General features: G+C 45.2%; 1 protein-coding gene across 2 annotated transcripts; it reads right to left on the bottom strand.

The window, feature by feature from the left end:
* Positions 1 to 4,021: 4,021 nt before the first annotated feature.
* LOC144100896 (uncharacterized) lies at positions 4,022 to 24,619 on the bottom strand. 2 transcript variants are annotated; one of them, XM_077633809.1, is made up of 4 exons: positions 24,431 to 24,619; positions 21,575 to 22,286; positions 15,848 to 15,989; positions 15,019 to 15,311 (listed from the first exon to the last, which is right to left on the bottom strand). In XM_077633809.1, the coding sequence occupies exons 1-4, from the start codon at positions 24,453 to 24,455 to the stop codon at positions 15,033 to 15,035; spliced, it is 1,158 nt and encodes a 385-aa protein (XP_077489935.1). In that variant the 5' UTR covers positions 24,456 to 24,619; the 3' UTR covers positions 15,019 to 15,032. The 2 variants fall into 2 exon arrangements, with proteins under 2 accessions (XP_077489936.1, XP_077489935.1); XM_077633810.1 differs by lacking the exons at positions 15,019 to 15,311; positions 15,848 to 15,989 and adding an exon at positions 4,022 to 12,302 and having other exon boundaries at positions 24,431 to 24,608.
* Positions 24,620 to 24,638: the final 19 nt, after the last annotated feature.

Raw genomic sequence — 24,638 nt, forward strand, 5'->3', positions numbered from 1 at the left:
GTGGGGCTTTTTTTAATACTTGCATATTTCATTTTAACACCTGTCATGTGATGCGTAGGTCCAGTTCTTGAATGTGAATTGTTAAGCAAGGCGGGCATTGCATACGTTTTTATTTTTGGTTTTAGAGCGCAATGATTATATATTACACAAATGAAGTCCGTTTACTTTGAACGAGAGGCCATATATTTTTGAAACAGCGCTTTTGAAAGCTCGCTAAGTTGCATTTTCCTCGTTTTATATTGATAAAACGGCGTGGCTCGAGCATATAGATAATAGAGAGTTTGTGTACTTTTATTATAATGTAGAAGAAGCTAACGTGAATTTTACTATAATACTAACGCCCTAATGAATGAATGAATGAATGAATGAATGAATGAATGAATGAATGAATGAATGAATGGATGGATGGATGGATGGATGGACGGACGGACGGATGAATGGATGGATGAATAGGTGGGTGGGTGGGCTGATGGATGGATGGATGGGAGAATACGGCTGAACCCTTTACATTGGGCGGTGGCTCAAGCCACCTAGCCATGACTTATGAAATTTTACTCTTCTCTTGATTTTAGCTGCCAATCAGATAACCTTCGCTTGGTTATTTCTACCCAATAAAGGCCGAGTTAGGGCGAGTTGGTTTACCATGCTGAACGTAAAAGCGCAAAAAACAAGGACGTAGAATAAGACACACAACACGAGCGCTCGTGTTGTGTGTCTTAAGCGCTCGTGTTGTGTGTCTTATTCTACGTCCTTGTTCTTTGCGCTTTTACGTTCAGTATTTCTACCCGCTTAAAATCTACTTTCCCTTCACTGTCCTTAAACCCCAATGCCTTGGATAAATACCACACGCAATGATACCACACGCAGCGACACCTTTTGAAAATGAGCGATGCGGGACGGCCAATTCAACGAACTTTCAAAATCGTATCTTTTGCACTCGATATTTAGAACTCCGATGTCGGTTCAGAAATTTTGGAAACTGGACTCTCCTTCGATCTTGACGGCCTTTAAAAATTTCGCAATATAATCTTGCGCCCTAAAGCCAAAGTTGAAATTGAAAATTGGTTTTGGGGGGAAAGGAAATGGTGCAGTGTCTGTCTCAAATATCGGCGGACACCTGAACCACGCCGTAAGTGAAGGGATAAATGAGGGAGTGAAAGAAGGAAGGAAGAAAGATGTGCCGTAGTGGAGGTCCGGCTCCGGAATAATTTCGACCACCTGGGGATATTTAACGTGCACTGACATCGCACAGCACACCGTGGGCGCTTTAGCGTTTCGCCTCCATAAAAACGCAGCCGCCGCGGTCGGCTAATTTCAGTTACTATACTTTTAACAACTCTATAACGTTTACAATGTCGGTTTTACTCCACAATAGACCTGCACGCACAGACCATATATCGACGTATATTTCTCACGTTTTTGTAAAAATAAAAATCTGTACGCAGGCGCAGCGAACAGATTTGCCGAGCAGGGGTGAAAGAAAACTTATAGTATAGGCACCTTATTTTGGTGGAATTTTTTTTTGGTCTATAATGTTGCGGAAGACACTACTATGCATGAATCACCTTGTGGTATTCGCCTACAACCACTAAATAATTTATAATCGAATTTTTCTGTCACGCTGTTTCGGTTTCAACAACCGAAAGATGGATGTGAGGTCTGTGTGGTTATATGTCACGTGAGGCATGAAAAAACTGCGATATGATCGCCCCTTCATCGTTCTAATTCGATCACTACAGTGCTGTAGCAAGCCTTCTTCAAGAGCCGGAATGACAATAAATGTAGAAGCAGCGATTATACATACATACATACATACATACATACATACATACATACATACATACATACATACATACATACATACATACATACATACGCTGATCAAGTTTCGGTATGTTTTGGGGTGCTTCGCGGCTATGTGTTCTGCGTGCCCGCGTGGCTTTGTTATGCGCATCAATTTACAAGGGCGTAGCAGCGGAAAACCTCCAAGTCTAAGTGCTCGAGCCTCGGACGAAGTTCGTGCAACGGCACGCAACTGCGACAAGGAAATAGAGCTGTGTATAGCTAATGTTCAACGCGCCTCCACCGCTGTGCATGTTCGCTTCAAAAACGTACCAAGACGCTGGGCTGCATAACCAGCCCTACGAGGACTATTATTACAGAATTTAAATATGCCCGCACGTACCAGTCGCCACACATCAGTCGCGATGGTGGCTCGGCAGTGACAGCTACGCTGTCCAAGACTTTTTTGCCAGACCCGCCGCCTCAGCCCTCAAAAGCATCGCACGCTGTGTGTGGTTGAGGCCACTGAATGCAGGCTGCAGTTCTTTGCGAGAACTAGAAGGGATCCATCGTAACACTAGTGCAAACGTAAACGAAGCGACGACGGCTGACAGAGGCCTTCAACGTCCGACCGGCAGTAGTTTTCATTTCGTCTGCTGCTACACGGGAGCGCAGTGCTCGCCGCCAGCAATCACGGAGTCCTTGTTTCCGATTCCGCCGCTTTACGTCACTTTTGTCCTATTTCGTCATCAGAGCGTCCAGAGCTTGAATTGGAGCAGCGGGAAAACGTTTTTCAAGTTCAAATCAAATCTCTTTAACAATAAATGCATCTTTCGCTGCCGGACAAGCGGCAACAGAGCCGCGAAATGCCGGACTATCAAATTTTACTAATAGCGAATTCCACTGGTGGATCCGAAGCGAGGCGTTCGAATCGCAAGAGCGCCCCACACCGCCTCGGAGCACAGCGACCGTTGTCGACCAGCGCTCCGTATGGAACGGAGTTGCTCCAAACAACCAGCGGAATTCGCGCGGTCGGCTTAGGTCGACCAGAGGAACTCGAATTCGTCGTCGCGGAGCAAGAAAAGCTGCTCCAGCACGACCAGTGGAAATCGCCATAACAAAAAAAAAATCAATAGCGTTGTTTGCAGTGTCCCTTCAAAGAACCTTAGGAGGTTGAAATTTCCAGAGCCCTTCACTACAGCATCCCTCATAGCTTGAGCCGCCATGGGACGTTAAACCCCCATAAACCAAACCTTCTACAGTGCACGCTGGAGCAACTAGCTGATTAGATAAACGCACACCTTCTGCCATGCTCCATAGGCTATGGCGGCCATTATGATGTCAGTGCGACACATTTAGGGAAAACTATGAGCTCGGGGCGACGATGAGCCGGTCAAGTGGTTACAAGCTGATGGCCAATGGAGCTTATTTTGTCCTCCTGGAGCACACACTAGGCTTTGCCCCACAGTGCTGAAGCTCCACTGCAGTACTCCGCCCATGCGAAGATTGCCGACTTAGCTCCTGCGAGTCCTCACTACCATCCGGACGCAGCTACACGACCGGTTTGTTCTTTGCCGTGCGTGGCGCCGAGATGCACGTGATCACGACGGCCTAGACTGTGACATGAAAACGACCCTCTGGGAGGATTCCAGTGAGAGCGCTGCTGGGGCAAGTTCACGCTGTCTGCCTGCAAGATGTTATTCGGACATTGGAGCAGCACCCTTCCGGATGTGCAGAGACGGTGAGACCGCAGCGAGTCGCAGACAGAAGCGGTACTTCCGAATGAGTGGCTGTGAAGGTCGCAACCCCATTATTTTTTACCTAGCTTAACTCAGTTTTGTTCAATAAGCCGCCGCGCAGTTTCCATGTCAGGACTCCAAGGCGGTCATGTATGAACAACAGTTAACATATGTTGCGCTCGTGAACCCATGATTGCATGCTTAATACCGCCGATACAAATCCCGCTGTGAGCCGTTCTGTTGGACCGGAATGAACAGGTGCTCAGTTACTGCTCGCGGGTGCATCACTTGTCTGGAGAGATCATGGCTCGCAGATCCGGATAACTAGAAGGCGTAACCTTTGCAGTATAAAATGCAAAATTTTAGTATAATTTCGACATAGCAGAAACTTCGCAGTTTATATGACCACCCACAGCAGACACAGACCCTTAGCTAACCTCCAGTACAATGCTTACTTGGAGCAAACAATAGGACACCTGAATTTGAGGAAGTGACAGGCATGAAAACTTTTTCTTTCCTTTATTGATTGCAAAACAACTTGCCAAACATGTACATTGTGGTTACTCGGGATAAAACTTGTGCCCTACATGACCAGGTCGCATTAAGACGATCCCACTATAACCTTTCACTCAGTCACAGGTACACACATGCATCGAAACTGTGAAAAAAACACATCCATCCAGGAGGGGTCACCAAACTGGAGATCAACTATGTGCAGTATACATACATCACCATTAGCTCTGCTAAGTTCATCAGGGCCTCTCCCGTTGCCTCTGATTACCCCACTCTGTGTCAGTCATAGCCACCCGATCCCAGAAAACTGCTCAATCTCATCACTGATCTGGCAATGGAAATAAAAAGGGGAAAAATAATGAAAACAACTTTTGAGGAAAGGTGCAGTATCCCTCTAATTTCTAAGCAGACACCTCAACTGCACCATGAAGGAAGGGATGAAGGAGGGAGTGAAAAAAGGAAGAAAGAAAGGGTTGGCATTGGTGGAAGGCTCCAGATACTTTCTGACCACCTTCAGTCCTTTAATGTCCACGGACATCACACAGAATTATATAGGAATATTAAAAAACTGCTCCTTCAGTTCATGCACAGAATATGTGAAAATCACAGTCATGATAGCTCCACAAAAAGCAAACAGGTTATTCAGTGCCTGAATAAAAAAAAATGTATACAGCATGTATAAACTCGAAACAATACAAGTGTGAACCAACTTTCGAAACTGACAACAGTGGGCACGTGTGAGAAAAAACAGCTGGTTAATAGTCAGGCAGTAAATGACAGTAAATAATGCGGTAAATAATGACTGTGTATAGGATGTGCCGTTCCTAAAAAGCTTCTTGAAAAAAGAAAGATTGGGAGAACACAAGTCTACTATACTCCACGATAGCAATAGTGTGTCTGACTCGCAACCCAAGGGTCAAGGGTTTCCGACGTGCAGTTGATTTCGCTGTCGCCTTCTACAGGTGCCTCATGTAACAGCCACCTGTTCGACCAGTCCAGATTTATCCGTCACGCCGACACCGCCTTTTCTGCGACAAGGGGCCTTTACACTTTCACATAAAACTTGTGCATAAAAATGGCCCTAGACTCTAACAGCAGGCAGATGCCAGGCTGGGCCTTTACAAATCTAGAACAATACCTACAAAATGAAAAACTCTGCACAATTGCACACAGTAGTATGAGTGTGACATCCACAAAGCATTCGATAATGCAACAAAGAGATACACTTCACAATGAACAATATCAGTGAAATCCAGCTAAGCTGGTGCAAGTTTAAAGGGACACTGAGGAGAACTGTATCATTTTTTTTTTGTTAGCAAAATCTGATAGTTCGGCATTTCATGACTTTGTTGCCGCTTGTCCGGGCGCGAAAGATGCATTTATTTCAAAGAAATTTGGATTCAAAGATGAAAAAGTTTTTCCCGCCGCTCTGATTCAAACTCGGGGAACTCTTATGACGCCACGGCAACTCTTATGACATCTCAGAACGGAGTGACGTGATACGTGACGTAAACGCAGACTACGTGATTTCTGACGGCTAGTGGTGCGGTGCGCAACCTTCCTTTGCTAGCCTCAGAGATTCGTGGCTTCCATGAAGTAAGGAAAATTCCTCCAAGGTGGCGCCTCTTGTCCTAGGAAGTCATCACGCTTGTACTTGCGAGATTGGCCTGTGGCGGCGACACCTGTATTTTGGTTCTTGCTATTTTCTACATTACAAGAGCTTTGTTTTCAGTAAGAGTGGCGTTTTTGTGATCAGGAGCTGCTATTCTATCGATACAAGCCAACTTCAATTTCTCCTCAGTGTCCCTTTAAATACAGAAAGAAATTCCAAACAAGCAGAGCAAATCATACATTTTCCTCTTCAGGGACACCCATCAGCCGGTTACCCAAGAGAACCCCCCAAGGCTCAAATCTCCCAACTGCTATTCGACTTGTAGGCAGAAAATGTGCACAAAGAGCTTTCCAGCAGTGTGGGACTGTAAACCACACCATCTCTGCAGATAACACTACATTTTGGTGTTGCCAGGGGTCTCCCGAGAATGAGAAAACATATAGCAGCGCTTCAACATCAACAAACATGCAAACAGCATAAAATATGCTCCCCAATGAAGTCTGAACATACATTGGTTACAAACGATCAGGAGAAAAATGCCGACAAATAAAAATACCTCATAAAGTTCATAACAAATGGAGCCCTCAACAAAGGTATATTACAGCATTCGGCCTTTTCTATCTGTAATGAAAAGATGCGTAGCATCACCTGGGCAGCAATTTTGACCCCACCCCCCCCCCCCCTGTTGTCAAAAGCTTATGAATTGCGACTTCAGCAAAGGAAATTAAACTGCTTTGCACTGAAGGCACACTGCTTCAGATGTAACGGCACACTGTGTTGTTTGCACTCTCAGAGTTAGGCTGCATATATCTATGCTAGGCTTAAACAAAAACGACGAAATTAAATTTTTTTAATAGTACTGTGTTCCATAAACTTTCGAATGTGACAGTGCAGTCGATGATCAGTATCAGCCTAGTTACATCATCTGCAAATATCCCACTGATCTTCAAATACTTGTCCTGCGTCATCTTATCGCCACAAACTTTCTAATAAATCTCCTCAGGCCATTTTACCCTTTGCTGCCCCTACTACGTTTGCCTTCTCTTAGAAAAATAAAAGCATAACTACCACTCAACGAAAATGCCTTAAGGCAACCATTCAAGACTGGGTGTGAGCAGCCCTGGGGCAGTGGGGATAATAGTCTCCAAGATACGTACGCATCAACAGAAGCCAATAGCTTTGTCATTGGCCAGCGGCTGGAGTCCACGCATATGACAGTCAAAGCCCGACTAATGCTGCGTTCACACAGGGGCATTCGACGGCGAGAGCGAGCAAAATCCGCCGCACTGAAATGCTGGCTCGTTCGTACTTCCTGGTCACCATGTCACCGCCTCGACCATGAGCATCACGTTAAACGTGTTCCTCCGAGCCCTGTTGTCTGCTTGCAACGTACACAGATATGGTTCGAAGGGTATAAATCGATGCTGTCTACGTACTTTAAGTGTATGCATGCTTACGTACGCTAAACGCAGCCATTTTGCGGAACATTACGCCATTTCTCAAATTCACACCTTTAGTGCAGCGTCGCAAACAAGGACAGAATGATGAACTCTGCCTAGTTACACCATCTGGTAGTTATAATAGGAACCATTTTTGTCAACAAACCAGCACTTCTTTAGGACTAGGAGCAGCAGAATCACCACTCTAAATAAAAAATGAAGCAAATTTATAGCCAATATGTTTCATTATAGGCGAGATGAGGGGAAGCGAAAGACCGGCTCCCCACTTATGGGCAGTGAACTTACTGAAAAAGGCACTAACAGAGATGAATTAAGTCCGAAGCGAGGGATACTACTTCAAAGGATGCCACCATCGATGTCACCATGGGAATACAACTTCCTTCTCGCTGTCTTGTTGGCCGATGGAAATCAGTCAAATTTTTTCAGCGGCAGAAATCAGTCCTGGATCGGTAGGCCATTCTGCTCGCTCTGGCCGATGAACGCCTAAGTGTGAATGAGCCATTAAGTGCTCTAATCTGTGGCAGCGAAACGAGGTGGTCGCTGGCAAACGTGGCACTTATGGATCACTTTTGCGCCCTATACAGACTTTTATCCCCAACAGTACACACCAACCTAATCTCACAAGCTGAAAGAAAAAGTCCTTGTCAGCTCCCTCCCAGATCGGTGGGGAACCGCAACACAGCACAGAAAGACTGACTCTCCACCTGTAATCACAGCAGAACTGCCCCACTGCTCAGACATCCTCTTCAACCACAGACCCACCAAGATGACTAACAACAAACATTTGAAAATTGATTTTTGAGTAAAGGAAACAGCGTAGTAACCATCTCATATATCTTGGTGGACACGCAAAGGGAAGAGATAAAAGAGGGAGTAAAAGATGAAAGAAAGAGGTGCCCTTAATTTCCACCACCTGGGGATCTTTAATGTGCACTGACATCCCACAGAACACAGGTGACTTTTGCATTCCGCCTCCATCAAAACGCGGCAGCCCTCCCACAGAAATCTCGATCCCACAAACTAATATTAAAAACTGATGTCGGAAACTCAGAAAACACCAGTCCAATTGTGGCCTTAGGCCCACCATTTCGCACTGGACCGATAGTTCACACAGCAGTTCTCAAATGAGCAGCAGAAATTCAAGCGATTCTAGAAGCTGTCAATCCACACCCAACACTTCAGTAGAGATCAGAGATCACTGTGCACTTGGACAGCCAAGTGGCAATCCACAACTACAAAGGAACAGAAAACAGTATGGCCAATAAAAATAATAATAATTGGTTTTTGGGGAAAGGAAATGGCGCAGGATCTGTCTCATATATCTTTGGACACCTGAACGGCGCTGTAAGGGAAGGGATAAAGGAGGGAGTGAAAGAAAGGAAGAAAGAGGTGCCGTAGTGGAGGGCTCCGGAATATCGACCACCTGGGGATCTTTAACTGCACTGACATCGCACAGCACACGGGCGCCTTAGCGTTTTTAAAACACGCAGAAGAAAGTAAACAGGGCAAGGCACTACTTTTTCCTGTGCCATTTTTTTACAGTCTTTTTCAAAGCTATGAACAGAATAGGCCTGCAGGAGGTTTTACAACAAAGCAAGCATGCTACCAGACCATGTCTGCACACAACTTTCTACAACTCCACAACAAAGCACACCTAGCTGAAAACTGACCTAGAATGTAGCAGCATCTGGACTCCACGGCATGCTGGAGATGAAAGAGATTACAAGCACGCTCGGTGGACCATCCCACCAAGTTCTTCACTCCCCTGGCCAAAGGCCTACAACCAACAACAAACATGTCCAAAAATTAGCAGGGATAAGAGAAATCAGTCAAGGGGCATTTCAGGCATTACTTGCAAGGCAAAGCAAAACATTCCAAGTGCATTATCTGAGGTGAACAACCTTCAAAGAAACATGCATACAGGCCATGTCCTACAGCCAAAAACAATGCAAGGACCCTTCATCTAGTCCCTTCCACTATTAACTACAACATGCAGCACAGCTGGATCACTCTGCCCCAAGACCTCAAATTATCATGGTGGCCCCCTTCTGATCATCCATGTCAAGGACACAACACTACCTAGCTGCACAAGAAAATTGCAAGAGGCTAACAAGATTTGCAACCGTTTACATTGGCCCTAATACAAATTAGACCACGATTTAGAGTCCATAATAAAGCTCATTCTTTCACTCTAAACCCATTGTAAATAACAGTTGTTTCCTTCCTAGACTGCTGTTCCTTTTCTAAGCACACCGCTGAACTGTGTTTAGAACCTCAATCATGCCTTGCTGTTGCTCATTTAAGTCAAGCGAGGCAATATCCTCAGCAGTTCGGTTTTTGCTTAACTCCTGCACCTAGCTGTTCTCAATCCAGCCCTCTCAGTACTTGTAAGCATGTGGTGAAGAATAGCAGAGTGATTGTATACAACTCACTCTGCCTGACACCGTTTCTGATTGGTATTCCTTCATTCCACGTATACAGTTCACACCATAGCACACTGTTCATGAAAAAGAGACTGGTAGTCTCATCAATACACCCTTGCGTACACAATCACTTCTCGATAATTTGAGCATAGAGGGGACCGAAAAATTGGTTTAACTGTGAAGAGTTAAACTAAGAGGGGCTTTTTTAATGCTCCGGATGTTGATGGGACCAAAGTGTCAGTTTGATTAGCAGTTAGAATTAGAGAGAGCCCACTTTAAAAGTCCCTGGCGATGAGAAGGAGGAGCATTTCTGAGGCATGGCTGATCCCGCTGCCACCATTGGGAAACACGGACTATGCATCTGGCTCGGCCAGTGTTTGGCTCTGAAAATGTAGATGCAAGTACAGAGATCATTCCCAAGGTTTCATAGGTGATGGGAGGCTATTGCGAGGCAACACTGTGCCCTGGCAGGCACCATATAATTGGTATGGTCTCAACCAAAAGCTCCCACTAAAGAACAGGTCTTTGAGCAAGTGCTACAGCAGCAGGTGTTTTGCTTCAGCTGAGCAGTGTTGTGATATTTCTTGGCCAGCAGGGCACTGGGACTAACCCCCAGTGGAGGGATCATATAAAAAATTCAATTTTTCAAAAAAACATGATGTTGTAATTAACAGTCTCACTCTTCCAGGCGATTAATTATACAATTTCTGCCAGGTCCTCATGCAGATATTTTAACTCAACGCTGCTTTCAGGGTCTCAATTATACTTGCCTTGACTCATTCCTGTACCAGGAAGTTATGTGAAAAAAAAAAAAACTCACGTTTTAGGGCTTTTTAAATGCTCATGATTGCAAAGAAATAAAAAACAAGCTCACCCATAAAAATACCCGGCATCCTCCATAAAATGCTCTGCGAGGATATGGGATCAAGTGTGAGCATACGGGAACTGCTCGAAGATGTAGTAGCTCATTTTTTAGGGACATCGGCGCCACCAGCAATCTTCATGTGAGACGCCGTATGAAATTAATGCTGTCAGGCTTAAACCACGCGCTAAAGGTGCGAGACGAGTTTTTTTTTATGTACAACTACGACTCTCTAGGATTCAAAATTGCAAGCTATGCAATTGCTAGCCATATAGTCTGGTGGTGGGAGCAGCGCAACATCAGGCCAGACGAGTGCGACTTGTCATTGGAGATATTGGTACCATCTCCCACGAAGAGTACAGCTCCGGGGTTGATGGTTCAAGGGTTAAAGCATCACCAAGTATAGATTAAAACTGGCCTATGTCGACTGATTACCACTTTCTAATGACAAAGAAAATATGGTATATTGTGGGATGTAACATCCTGAAGAGGAAAGCCGTGGTGGAGAGCTGTAAATTAGGTTAGACCATTTGGTGCTCTTTAATGTGTGCTGACATAGCACTTCACACGGGCACCTCTTGCATTATGCTTCCATCAAAACACGGAGGCAACTCTTACTGAAACAGGGGCTTCATTGACATCATTGCAGTTTGGCCATGAAAAACTGTGTGTTCCGAAGCAAAACTGGAACAATGTCAATTTTTTTCGTACTCAAATCGCTAAGGCTCGGCCACACTAATGTCCACTAAAAGCCAACGATCACGGAGTATCTAATGCACTCATCTCCCTCACAACTTTGAACATAGAGGCAGGAATAAGTGTTGCACTTTTAGCGCCGAATTTCTCAGCATAAACATGTCTTTCACTACCAAATGAACGTCAAAAGCATAAAAAGGGCAAACAATCAAATTTTATGACAACAAGAATTGGACAGAGTTGTCCTCCACCGTACTCTTTCACAGCAAAACCTGCACAAATATTTGACACTTCATGATTGTGGGACTATTTCGCAATTTAATCAACACTGAGATACACAACTGCTTAGGTAGCAGCCCTGGCTATTATTTCGCAGCAAAATCCATGCTTTCGGCCAAACACTAGCCTCACCAGACACAGCCCAGCATTGCTTTCATGGTTGAAGAGCTACCACATGGCAGCGTCTCCTCTTTTGTGCAAAAGTGATCTTGAGAACCCCCATGAATTTCGTGCTCCCCATATAGCCTGCAGATGACCGCACGCATTCTACACCACATCTCGTTCCAGCATGTGCAATAAAACATTACCTATTTTGTTATCGAACAGGGCAGCACGAGTGTTAGACATGGTGCATTGGAGCATTTAGCATGCAAAGGAGTATAGGTGGGAAAGTATGAGGTCCCCAAGTCTGCACTCGGTGGAACAGAACACAAGGAAACGAAGGCACTTCTGTTTTCGCTCCGACAACACTGATGTTAGTTAGCTATAGTGCCTATCGTTGCAGTCTGTGTCGGAACATGTCATGCGAGAATGAGGGCCAATGCCAGATCAATAATCAAGTCCTCCGCCTCATTTCTGGAACATGAGGGTTACCCTTAGACTACCATTCTTTTTTTTATAGTATACAGGGTTACATGCGAGCTACACTAATATCTGTACATGTGCCTCGGGATGTCCCTGGGCAAGGCACTCCCACTCAGTCCGATGAAACACCTGTTGCGTGCCACAAAGTCCTCTTTCTCAAAGTGCTGGAAGCACACTCGTGGACTCAGGGGCCGGTTAATTTCTGGGTCGACGTGGATCTTCTCCAGCCAGGTGGTGCGCACTGCTTCGTCGGTCGGCAGAGCGAAGAGCCACAGGCCGGTGAAGAACTCGTCGTCGGTGGACGGGCATCCGGGCACGCAACACTTGTACAGGCTCCCTTCAGTTTTGACCCTGTGGAACATAGCAACCAACGTCAACCAATGATGAGAAAAATTCACAGCGGAGGTTCTGAATCTAGGTTTGGCAAAACCCTTAGGCCCCTTTGAGTGCTTATTGGGGTTCCCTACATACCCAATTTCATGCCTGCCTCAAAACCAACCTTTCGTTTACCCAGATTGCATTGTGGCCAACTTTACTGTAAATTGCATACAGTCGCTATATAGCCATTCACTGTTAACTGAACTTGGACATTTTTTAAGATACCATGCATCTGCATACTCATATTACCAAGCATTCAGGCAGGGAGGGACGGAAGCCAAGGCACCTGAGGTTACTTGGCATCTTCTGAAAACTGTTGTGGTTGCTCGAGGCTAATACCCCTGTCGCACGGCCATTTTGAAGGCCCTCAAGCCGAGTCTGTCAATTAACGATCAACTGAATGCTGCAACACGGGCAGTTGCGACGGCAATCGACGCAATCCAGTCAATGGTCTTTCAAGACAGCGGAGCTGTGCAGAACTGCATCGAGATTTCGAAGGCCTTCAAGTGGCGGCAGCGCGCGCTCTCGGACATAGAGTGCTCACAGCAGCACGCAGGGGAATAAAATCAGTGCAGTACAATTGCTGAAAAACTGCTAAACTTCAAATTATGAAACATTCTCCAGAAAAGAGGGCAGGCCAGACCACAAAACATGTAGCAATTTATTTACTTATCTTTCACTAGATTGTTTGCACTCAGTACATAGCTTGCAGGAGCAAGATTTGCATCCACGGCACAAGTATCACAAAATCTTGAAATAGAAAAAAAATGTTGACAATTTCGAGATATATTCACAAATATTGAAAAAAAAAAATTCTGTGTAGTCTGTGCCTGTACATAAACTATAAAGTGAAAAATATCAACTTTTAAAAGACTACAGACACTTCATTTTCTCAAAATGATCAAAAGGGAATCAAATACAAGAATCAACAACTGGTATTTGCCCAAGACCAGTAAATAATTTAGAATTGAACTTTTTCTCTCATGCTGTTCCGATTTCTTCAACCGAATGATGGGTACGACGTGAAAGAAACATATAAGTCATGCGAGCATGAAAATAAATGCAATATAACCGCCGATATGTCGTTTGTTGTCATTTCAGCTCTTGAAGCAGGCTGGCTTAAATTAACATTGTAGTGAATTGAAACTGTACCAGTGATTATATTGAAGTTATTTTTATGCCTCACATTACCTTAGGCACCCTGCACATCTAACTCTGGCGCGACCTGCGCACCCGTCTGGAATGGGGGGCAGCCTGACAGCTATCGACAGCGTTCTGCGGTTTATGAGGTTTAACGTCCCAAAGCGACTCAGGCTATGAGGGACACCGTAGTAAAGGGCTCCGGAAATTTTGACCACCCGAGGTTCTTTAGCGAGCACTGACATCACACAGTGCACGGGCCTCTACAATTTCGCCTCCATCGAAATTCGACTGCCACGGCCAGGATCGAACCTGCGTCTTTCGGGTTAGCAGCCAAGGGCAGCGTTGTGCGCATCGTCATGAAGCAGCTGTACAGTATGGTACACTGTTAAAGGGAACATGCGGTCGCGAGAAGTTGACTTTCTGTGAGGTGCTGCTGCGGAAAGCCGGAAAGAATGCCGAGCTGATTATGGTCTGGAGTTTTTTTCGGCATTCTGTCCCCGTGCATGGATCTCATTTTTCACACCCACAACACATCGATTACCTCTTCTCGCTGCTGAATTGGCTTTTTCGATTCTGTGGTCGCATTTCGTGCAAAATAAGCAACATTTTCTCTGGACTAGATTATTCACGTGCGAGTGCCTTGGTTCATATGCCACTCAACGTGTACTGTACATGTTTAGTGGCATATGAACCAAGGCACTCGCACGTGAATAATCTAGTCCAGAGAAAATGTTGCTTATTTCGCACTAAACGCGACCACAGAATAGAAAAAGCCAATTCAGCAGCGAGAAGAGGTAATCGATGTGTTGTGGGTGTGAAAAATGAGATCCATGCACGGGGACAGAATGCCGAAAAAAACTCTGGACCATAATCAGCTCAGCATTCTTTCCGGTTTTCCGCAGCAGTGCCCTGCGGAAAGTCGACTTCACGCGACCGCATGTTCCCTTTAACAGTGTACCATACTGTACACCTTCTTTCCCATCTATGGCGTGCAAGAAGAACTGGACCCATTGTTCTATTATAGAGTGCAACCGCACCATCAGAAATTTCCTAGAAAGAAAATTATATGGTCTAACATGACCGTAGGAGACAACATACGCGAGTGCTGGATTTTACATGTTCCTCGTCGGAAGCAACTTCACGTTGTATTTTATCTATGCCACTTTGAGGACATATACCTGCCAGTCATGTGCGATTTCACGCTAGGGGATTAACTGCGACGTCGTAAAAACCAGTCACTGCCACTGGCTGGAGGGTTGAAAAATGAACAGTATCAAGAAATGCGATTATAAATTACTTAGCAATTGTATATACCACAGAGTGTTAGATGCATACTAATGCACCATTTAAAAGAGGAAAACGGGCAAGAAAAAATTCGGTGGCTACAATCTTTTAAAATATGTAGAGCCTGTGGACTAAACCCCGGAAATTACGGTAGCAAGAACATACCGCGCACTCAGCATTAAAGAACCCTCCACAAAAAAATGGCTTCACAACATGATTGAAACCATCACACAACTTAGAGACAAGAAAAGCAGCAGCCACCTATTGTTCAGCAGTTTATTTCTTGAATAGTTCATCTAGTAAAGCAATCAACCTGATCTCCCTTTCGGCAGATGCTTCCATCAACTTGAGTTGCTGCTCTTTAATTGCGAATTCTTTTTCTTGCAATTTTTCAAAAGCCATGCGCCGCTTCCGCTGCTCTTCAAGGAGTTCAGCAACAAGCATCCCTCTCTGTGAAAGTGACTCCGAAGAGCTGGAAAGGGAAGAAGACTCGGTGCTAGACTCCAAGTCATCTTCCAGATATTCCACTCGACCACGCACTGTATTGGGGACGAGCTGAAACAACAACAGATGTGGTAAACATTAGTATGCACGGGACAAACTAACCCTTATTCCGAAATAACGAAAACTTGGCATCTAGCATACGCATGAGCCTAGAAACAATGCCAAGTGCCAGATTTGTCATGTGAAACAGCCCAAATAAACAAGAACAGCATAAGGAGCATCGTTATAGCTAGACAACTGTTACATGTAATAAGCTGTGCATAATGATGGACTAGTGCAACACGATTACAACAATAGCAGAATGTGATCTACACGTTCACGTAGAACAAAGTGCATTGAACTCCCTTTATTGCATTTAATAATTTTAAGTAAGGTTGCAGCAACCTCACATGAAAGACTAGCAAGAAAACAAGAAGCTTCTTCAAAATGTAGCTCCACTGTACATGCACATATACCAGTTTGCACCTGCATTGTCTGGAAACAAAAGAACTCGAATGAAGTCATGGTCACAACAGTACCATTTCGACAGCATGAATGCATAGTGGTAATGTACGGATTCTTCTTAAATAAAGCAGTATTTCTCCTACATCTGTAGCTGCGGCCTCCTGACGACAGGCTGCCTCTTGAGCCGTGCTTGCATCATTGGTAGGTAGAGTGGCAAGGAACCTTTGAAGATGCCATAACTTTGATCCACTGCTGCCTTGCCCCACGTTTTTCTTTGTCAGCTCCCTGGAATAAATAAAGTTTTCCAATTTGTACTATATGGAGCACACTCAAAGCGTGCAGGGCTGCAAGCATAAAAGTTTTTGGCACTGCCTATGCGGTCACCATATTCTGCAGGCTGATTTTCTTGAGGAAGTTGACTCGCATTGTTACAGGTTTCATTGACTGATCTAGGTCTCAATTGGACAGTAAATGAAAAGCACACCATCAAGCCATAAAGCTGCAGAGATAAAGCGAAATGAGAAATTTTACACACGGTCATCACGTACGGAAGTGGTTAATGTGATCCCAACGTGATCAAGTTTACTTCAGAGCTTTTTCAATTCAGCCGCTGATATCTTGCGGTGAAAAGCTGACCAGTGCAACAAAAAAAACTTTCTCATGGTGGAAAAAAAAAAGTGGCTACACTTTTGGCATTGCCTATGCAGTAACTATGTTCTATACGCTGATTTTCTATGAACTTGCACTATTACAGTCCCTGAACAGTCATTTTGAAAGGAAATGAGAAGCCCACCATCAAGCCACAACTGCAGTGACAAAACGAAATGAGAAATTTGGCACACGGTCATCTTGATTAATGTGGGAAAGAGGTAACGTGACTGCAATGTGCGCAAGTTTAACATTGAGACTTAAATTTTGGCCGCTAGTGTCTCAAGGTGAAAAACTCGCTGGCGCAGCAAAAATGAGCTTACGTATAATGCAAAAAAAAAAAAAACACATTGAGGCAAAGTTGCACCAGAGCTACAATGGACCAACTACGAAAAAGGTCCAAGTTTTGCACACCACTACACTTGGCCCAAGAAGGAGAGAATGCTTACCTGTATTTGTTGCCACGGTTTTCTATTTTGCTTCCGATGGCTTTCAGCGATTTTTCTATGCCCTCTGCACGGAGCACTTTCCCGACTGCCACATAAACTTTTGCATTCCGCTTGTTCCGGCACAAGTTGCACAGATGGTCTTGCCACGCTTGTATGAGCATAGACGTCTTAAACTCTACCCATTGTGCTTGATTTTTCACATTCTGCTCAAGGCGCTCGCGCACTTAAAAATTTAAAAAAAAAAGAAACTGGAGGGGGCACTTCCGTTTCAACGATAAGACATAATAGCATTAATGAGTTAATGCCCATATATGTGGAATTGGTCATTCTCTACTTTAAATGCAGAGATCACAGGGGGTCCTCATACCACTCCCTTGGCGCAGTGGTGCAGCGATTAAGCAATGCGCCATTGCTTTGTGATGAGAGGTGCTGCCACCGGCGGGGTTTGTACAATCCAAGTCGTTCTTCCTGAGCAACCTCTCGTGACCAATCATTCATTAGAGACTTTTAGTATAGCGTGCACAGACATACACAAAGGCGTAGCGAACGCTATGAAATAGCATCCTTTGTACTGTGCATGCATCAAACGCTATTCCGAATCGAGGCTTAACGTACGTGTGCATTACATATGCTGTTTTTGGAATTTAACGTGCGGGCTCTTGCTTACGCTAGTAAAAACAGCGTTGTCAAGATGGCGGCACTCATGTCACCCGCTTTGGAGAGACTTTGTCAATGTTATTTGGTTTTTAGGTATATTCATTGTCTTTAAATGGTACACGTGATATACACTTTGTCTCCCCTCGCCAACAACGTAACGAATGAGGGATAAACTTAACCAATGTTCGATTCAGTTTAACGATTCTACAGTTCTTAACCCTAACAAGACAGCGCCAACTGTAGAGTAGGCTGCCTTGATTTGGCTTTTTACGCCAAGGTAGCCTTGCCAAATGTAGTCGTTTCGGTGGTACGCACAAGGGCCCAAAAGAACTCAACATGACGTTATCAAAAACCTTGCTCGGTTCAGTTACCAAATAAACTGGGCCCTGGCTCGACTTAACTGGCCATGAAACTGGCTATCTACACTTGGCTAAATGCGGAAAATATGTCACAAAACATTTTCACATTTGAACACCAGATGGTGCCCCTGCGGCCTTTGTTATCGTTACGTTCAGGTTGGCATATATAAACTAAAGGTGCTTATGCAATTTCCACAGTAACCTCCCGCTAAATGCTTGCATATAACACACATAAGCGCTCATACGCTATTCTAAACGTCTCTAACTGCCACATGCCACGGTGGCCAGTTCGCTCACAAAGCGTGTCCAGGAAGTTTTGCTTTGTTCATAACAAAAAAATTAAAGTACCATTGTGATGTTGTTCCCTGTTTACGAAATAAAGTCTCCTATTATCTGCTTGTTTCGCACATTAACCTGTTCGAAATTTCTTGTCTTGTTTGTTTGTCGTGAAAATTGAGAATTATTTGCTGCATTTGTATTCTCAAGTGTGTACTATATGCCCTCGTTGTTCATGCAGCGCTGCAATGATGATTTCGTATTATTTTTTCTTTTCTTCTGGTACTTGTCACAATGTATTAGAGTCCTAATGCATGCGATACAGTGTTTTAGTGTATAAGCATCTTTGATTGTTCAGGAAGAGCAGGCCATTGCCAGGTGGGAAATCACCTTTTTGCTTGCTTTTCCTTGATTTACGCTATGTAAGTCAGAACAAACCAAAATAATAAAAAAGTTTGTGATGACACCACAAAGTCACGTGACCTCGATAGGCCACTTAGGTTGCCAGAGAGCCGGTTGGTCCGGCTTCGAGGCTTCAAACGGTCACCAAAGCCAACAATTCTTTTTTTTCGACATGAGGGTACTAACGCTCTCATGTCATAATGAAAAAACACAACAGCGCCGACAGTTACTGCGATGAGTGGCATAGCAGCATAATACTTGCGACACTTCTGTGATTTTTTTGTTAGATACCTTTACCAAGCCACTGATGCCGAAACAGTATTCGCTCCGGGAGTGAAAGCAAATGACTTCCAAAGTTAATTAGGTCCCCAATACTGCTTTTGGTGAATGCCGTTCAATTTTCGCATGTGGCAGCAAACAAATGTGATTCGACGGAAATGGCATTACATTTTCACTTTAACAGGCGCATTGAAGTCGGATACAAGTCAAGAAAAAAAAAAATGGCAGCCAAACTGCTTAGCTAGGCCAGATACTAATATGCTCACCTACCACCTAGGTCACATGACCTTGCGATCACGACCTGCCCAGTGTGTGTGCATGCATGTACACACATGTCAGCAGGCTGCGAGAATAAGGCTTCAGGGAAACCCAGAATGGCTAAATGTGGAGAATGGTTACTATAAGTGCTAGGGTATTAAAAAGACGCTTTTCCCCGCCAAAAGGACACCCTTGCCGCCAATAAACCTGATAGCGTGGCAACAGAGGAGGAAAAGGGACGGTCCCCTGCCTACATTGAAAAGCCTGTCATTCTAGTAGGTTCATAAGAATCGGCCGACGCCATTGGCTGGAAGTGTGTCCTTCTGACAGGGAAAAGCCACTTTTGTCTTGACTTGTATCAAACTATAGCAAAACTAATATCAGGAAACCAGGCGTAACTAAGGGGGAGGGGCGACCCCTTTCTCAGCAAAAAAAATTTGTAATGACCGACATTGACACATGTATTCCTGCAAGTTATGCTTCTGAAAAGAATAAAATAATAATAATAAAGCCTTTTGCTCCACTCTTCCCAGCTGCCGCTCCAAAAGTTGCCTACAGTTTCACTCCGGATGTAGCATACCATTTACCATGTCAGCTAGCAGCATTTCTTTGCTTTGCCCCGTTTTTGGCACACTGAAGTTTTAGCGGTGTTTCAATCCACTTCCATTGCCTTGCTCGCATGCCTTGTGCAGTCTTGCTAACTAAACTAATACTGCTCCTCGCATTCGGGTGCACAGTTATTCCCCCAACTCCTGGCATCCTGAGAAGTTTTTTAGCTGTATTCCAGTTATCACTTGTTCGCATGTTTAGCAAAACGCCCCGGTCATTGTCGCCTGCTTTCATGCTCTGGCAACTGACGTTTAATCTGCCCATTCCCACTAGTACTGCTTTATAAAGGGCAGTAGTAGCTGGAAATGAGAATTGCAGCAAAGCCCGCGAATGCTGCATAACAGACCACAGGAAAGAACAAAATCATTGCTCTCTCCTCTGCAATGCAAAATGCCAACCTGCCCTGCAAATCCTTTATCTCATCTGCCTTTCTGCATTCAAAAAGGCAGTCTAGTGACTTATCAGGTACACTTTTTAAAGTGAAAGCTTTACTACGGCATGTTCTGCGAGTTTCGCCGACTATGCAGATTTGACCTTCAGCGCGTGGCGTGTGAAGCTGCGCCAAAACCAATGAAGAGCGGGAGCTTCGAAAGCAAAGGAAAGGCGCATAACTGGCCCCTGGGAAAGTGGACACCTCAGTCGTGCTTTAAGCTAGTGGTGGTAGTGACATGCTGCATGCGTTGGCATTGACAGCGTTGTGGCAGAAACACGCCACTGAAGCTATAGGCAGTCTCCGTTCATTGGTGTTGGCACTGAAAGCGTTCTATAATAATTCTGAGGAAAGGAAGAGCGCATAACTGGCTCCCTGGGTCAATGGACGCCTCAATTCCCTTTGAGGTATGTGGCCGTGGTAAGAGAGAAGTAGGCTGCATGCATTAGCACTGAAGACATGGCAGCCACACGGCGCTGCAGCAATATGCTGCAGCATTCATTGGGTGACCAACCTCTTGTGACCAACCATTAGTAATTTAACTGCCAGGGTGGCAAGGGTGAACGCGCTGCCTATCCAGAGTGCGGAACGCACTCAACGTCACAGACGCCAAGCCGCATCTAGATGCCCGATACACCACAGCTTTCGCTCTCTAACTAGGCTCAGCAGTAGCGAAACCGCAGCTATTTTTTTTTTCCCCCTCAATAAGAAGCTCTTTGTAAACGAATACCTGGCTGTGGTGCTGAGAAACGCAGCAGAATGATTTAAAACTCGATTTTTCGATATAGCAATCTCAGTTTCTCATGAAAGATGGCATCTCCAAATCCTGACATCAGGGACACGATGTACAGTTAGTACTGCAACTGTATGCAACTCTATGGACACAACGACTGCCGTGCCGCCTAGGCGCCGTGCAATGGCAGTGACATTAGCCAAGATGCACAGATTTGAAAGCACTAAGGTGGTTTCAAAATGCCATCAATAAAATAATAGTGGCGATATCTATTCACAGGTTCCAGAAACCCCTTTTGCCGGCAGCAGTGCTGCCAATGGCACCATAGCAGTAGCCTGCATTTTAGAAAAAATTAGAAGGGATGATGAGAAAGCATGGTTAGACCATGCAAGAAATGGCGACTTGTTGCAAGAGGAGAAAAAATTATGGTGCCTAAAGTTTCTTCCAGCAAAAACTAAAATAACGCAATTTACTACACTCAGCCCCATGCATAAAATGCAGTACATGTCAACTCCAGGCGACTTAGCAGGATTACTTGCAAAGCCACGAAGTTTTAACATAGCACACTGCACCCGTTGCTTCCGGCCAGATTTTCTCTGCCAATTTAGAATATAAATTCCTGCCAAAACCACAAGTTCTGCCTCCACTATCGTCACCACAGGGAAGATGTACAAAAATATGCCAATTTTTTAATACTTGTCTTCAGCAGTCAACTGCCCCTCTAAAAGGCGATTATAAACTAAAAAAAAAAAGAAACTGCATTCACTTACAGTGGTAACCTCACGGGCTCTACACGGGTGTCAGTTGGAACCATTTCCACGTTCTTGTCTCCCATGATGGCGGGGTCCTCTTCCGGCGCCTTGCGCTTCCTGCCCGTCCGTGGAGTTGTCGCCGTGCCCGCACTCTTCCTGGGCGACACAACTGCTTTCTTCGCCTTTCCCCCCAATGGTGCCTTTACATGTCCATTCTCCTTACTTTGTACGCCCACCTTGCGAGGGCTCTGCTGCTTCGCTGCTCCGGCCTGTCGGCCAGCTTTTATCGAGCTTTTCGTCTTCTTCGAGTTCTGTGTCTGTTTTCTGTTTCCAGCAGCCTCAGCATTGAATCTGCGGGTGGGCTTCAGTGGCGCACTCTTTGCTGAGACTCCTGTTAACCGTTGTGTCTTGTGCTTCCTCCCACTGTTGCGCTGTGGCTGGGCTTGGCTGCCGGACTTGGCTGCTGTCGTCCTCCTCGGTGTGTTCTTCACTGCCACCCCAGTTGCCCTCTGTGAATTTGATTTCCTCCCATTATTGTGGCCACTGGCGTTGCTTGATCCCCCTGCTAGGCCAGAGGGCGCTGCCTGCTTCACAACTTGTGGGCGGGCATTGGATTTGGACAGATCTTTCCGGTTCCGTGTACGCTTGTTGCTGCCTTTTGCTTTAGCTTTGGTAGATGGCTTGGAACTGGAAGCAACCTTCTTAACTCTGGTAGCTGTGTTCGAGGCGGCTGTTGGAAGGCAATAAAAAAAAAAGCAAGCAATGAATTTTCACCGTGGAACACGCATTAGCTAGTTGCATAACATCAACAGCTGTGCTGGACAAAACCAGTGGCAAGAATTCCTTGAACAGCGAGATGTGTGCACCCACACTAGGCTAAAGTAGGCACACACAATGTTGCGCACAAAAACCAATGCAAGAAATTTTTCAAACAAAAAATACACACAGCAATTCTTGAATACAATAATGAGCCAGTACCTGTCTTAAGAGGTTCAATAATGTCAGTCCACTACAGTAACACTAAGTGTGAAATCAGTTGTGATCCAGCTCATGACTGGTGGAATGAAGAGAAACCAGGCCAAACGATGTGCTTTAATTACCTCTTCACACTGGCACGAGTGCTGTGTCAGCATCAACATCACTTTCTGTAGTGGCCACCAGAATTCAGAGATGGCGCCACATGCATGCTGCCAAAGCACAAGTGAAACTTGACCGACGCCTGCACCAGGAAAACATATGCAGCGGTAGCTGTGTTGTAGTGCGTTTTTAAGTTTTCATTCCGCATCGAGTCCTTACTGCTTGGACAACGCTCATCACCACAAGCCAGTTTAGGTCTATTTCTTGACAGGTATGGTATGGAATGTGGCGTTAAACATCCCACAGCAATGCTAGGCTGCGAGGGATGCTGTAGTGGAGGGCTCACAAACATCGGCAATGTGAGGTTACTTGGAGGGGTCTTATTCCTGCAGTGGATGTAATTTGTAATCAAACGTATGATGATGTCAGACAAAGAACAGTTAAACATCCCACAGCAATGCTAGGCTGCGAGGGATGCTGTAGTGGAGGGTTCACAAACAACATCGGCAATGTGAGGTTACTTGGAGGGGTCTTAGTCCTGCAGTGGATGTAATTTTTAATCAAACGTATGATGATGTCAGACAAAGAACAGTTTCGGTTACCCCTGTCTCAGTCCAGCTGCGGCCACACTGCCTCCAAAAAACTTTTCAATCTCACTATTTAGATAATGTTTCTCCTCCTCATGTTATCAATACAGCCGCTTCAACAGAGCATACATTAATTGTTCTGCACACTACCTGTTCTGTCATACAGATGCGCACACGTTCTTGTTGTGGAACACCTATGCTGCCTGCCTTGTCTATCGCTGTACTAAGCAATTAGCATTCACTAACGTGCCAACTAGCCTGCTTCAATGCCCCAGTAAATAAATCACATGCACTCGACTAATCCCCCCCCCCCCCTCACCTCTTTTTCTCACTCCGACAGGCGCCTTTATATCTTTTTTTTTGTCCCAGCAGTACTTACTCGGTTCAGACTTCCTCTCGACGCAAATTCATACACCAGTTCCTGTCAGCAGGGCAAAAAGGGTTCTTTAAGAAGCTGTCAAGGGTACGCGGGCGCGTTTCCAATGGCGTGGGCGAAAAATATCGCTCTTCATCGCGGTATGAAACTGCAGTCGTTGTTCTAGTCTGTTGTTGAATGACAGCTATACCGCGTTTCCAACTCCGAGAGAGCCAGTCAGAAACCAGTGCCCTTCAATTTTCTGGCATGACAACAGACGGCTCGGACAGGCGACAGTACTGATTTGGATATGTGAAAAGGCAACTATAATATGCCTGTTAAACAGTTTGACGGTTATCAAAAGCCGTTAAGGTCAAGAGAAGACGTATTAGGCAGAACACAGCACTGCGAAAGTCTGGAATAGTTGTTTCTTCAGGAACAGGTCAAACAGCTGTAAGTTCACGCTTCGTTGTGTCAGTCCAGTGTGCCAGTTTTGTAACCCTCCAGTGCAATTCAATATGCATATACCAGAATACAAAGCGAGCGATGACTTGCGATGACTTCAAATCGAGCGACTTTATGTGGTCGTAGTTATTGCATAACTGCGCTTTTTTCGGGAAAAAAAAAAAAAAAAGCTGCACCAAGCAGCGCAGCATTTCACCACCGACGATCACACAGCTGTGTAGTACACAGTGTAAGCTCTCACGCTGCAGTCCTGGGCATCTAGCGGTGGTGTGACGGTGACGCATTGGCCTTAAAAAGCGCATGTTCGAGGCCTCGCATTATTTTGGCCATACACCGTTGCTTTGGGCTCGAGTTGGCGCCTTCCAATCGTGCATGTAAGCCACAACTCACCTGCTGCCCGACGCGACGGTGCCATTCGTAGGTTGATGCCGCTGCTGCACGAGGACTTTCAATCCCGGTCGAGTCGAGTAGAATCAATCACAACACGGTCAATTTTAAGCGTGACCGAGCCCGACGCTAAGCCTGCTCCCAAAGCGCAATTGGCGCGATCGAGATTATCGCCGCTTTCACTCCGAATCCGGAGCTGACGCACTACCCT

Source organism: Amblyomma americanum, chromosome 8 (genome assembly GCF_052857255.1).
Source record: "Amblyomma americanum isolate KBUSLIRL-KWMA chromosome 8, ASM5285725v1, whole genome shotgun sequence".
Taxonomy (NCBI): Eukaryota; Metazoa; Arthropoda; class Arachnida; order Ixodida; family Ixodidae; genus Amblyomma; species Amblyomma americanum.

Excerpts from the sequence above, each read along its gene's own strand:
- LOC144100896 (XM_077633809.1), bottom strand. The coding sequence starts at position 24,455 with ATGGCACCGTCGCGTCGGGCAGCAG. Across the intron at positions 15,990-21,574 it reads GAGCCCGTGAGGTTACCACT|GGAGCTGACAAAGAAAAACG; the intron begins GTAAGTGAATGC and ends TATTTATTCCAG. Across the intron at positions 15,312-15,847 it reads AGGAGGCCGCAGCTACAGAT|CTCGTCCCCAATACAGTGCG; the intron begins GTAGGAGAAATA and ends TTGTTGTTTCAG.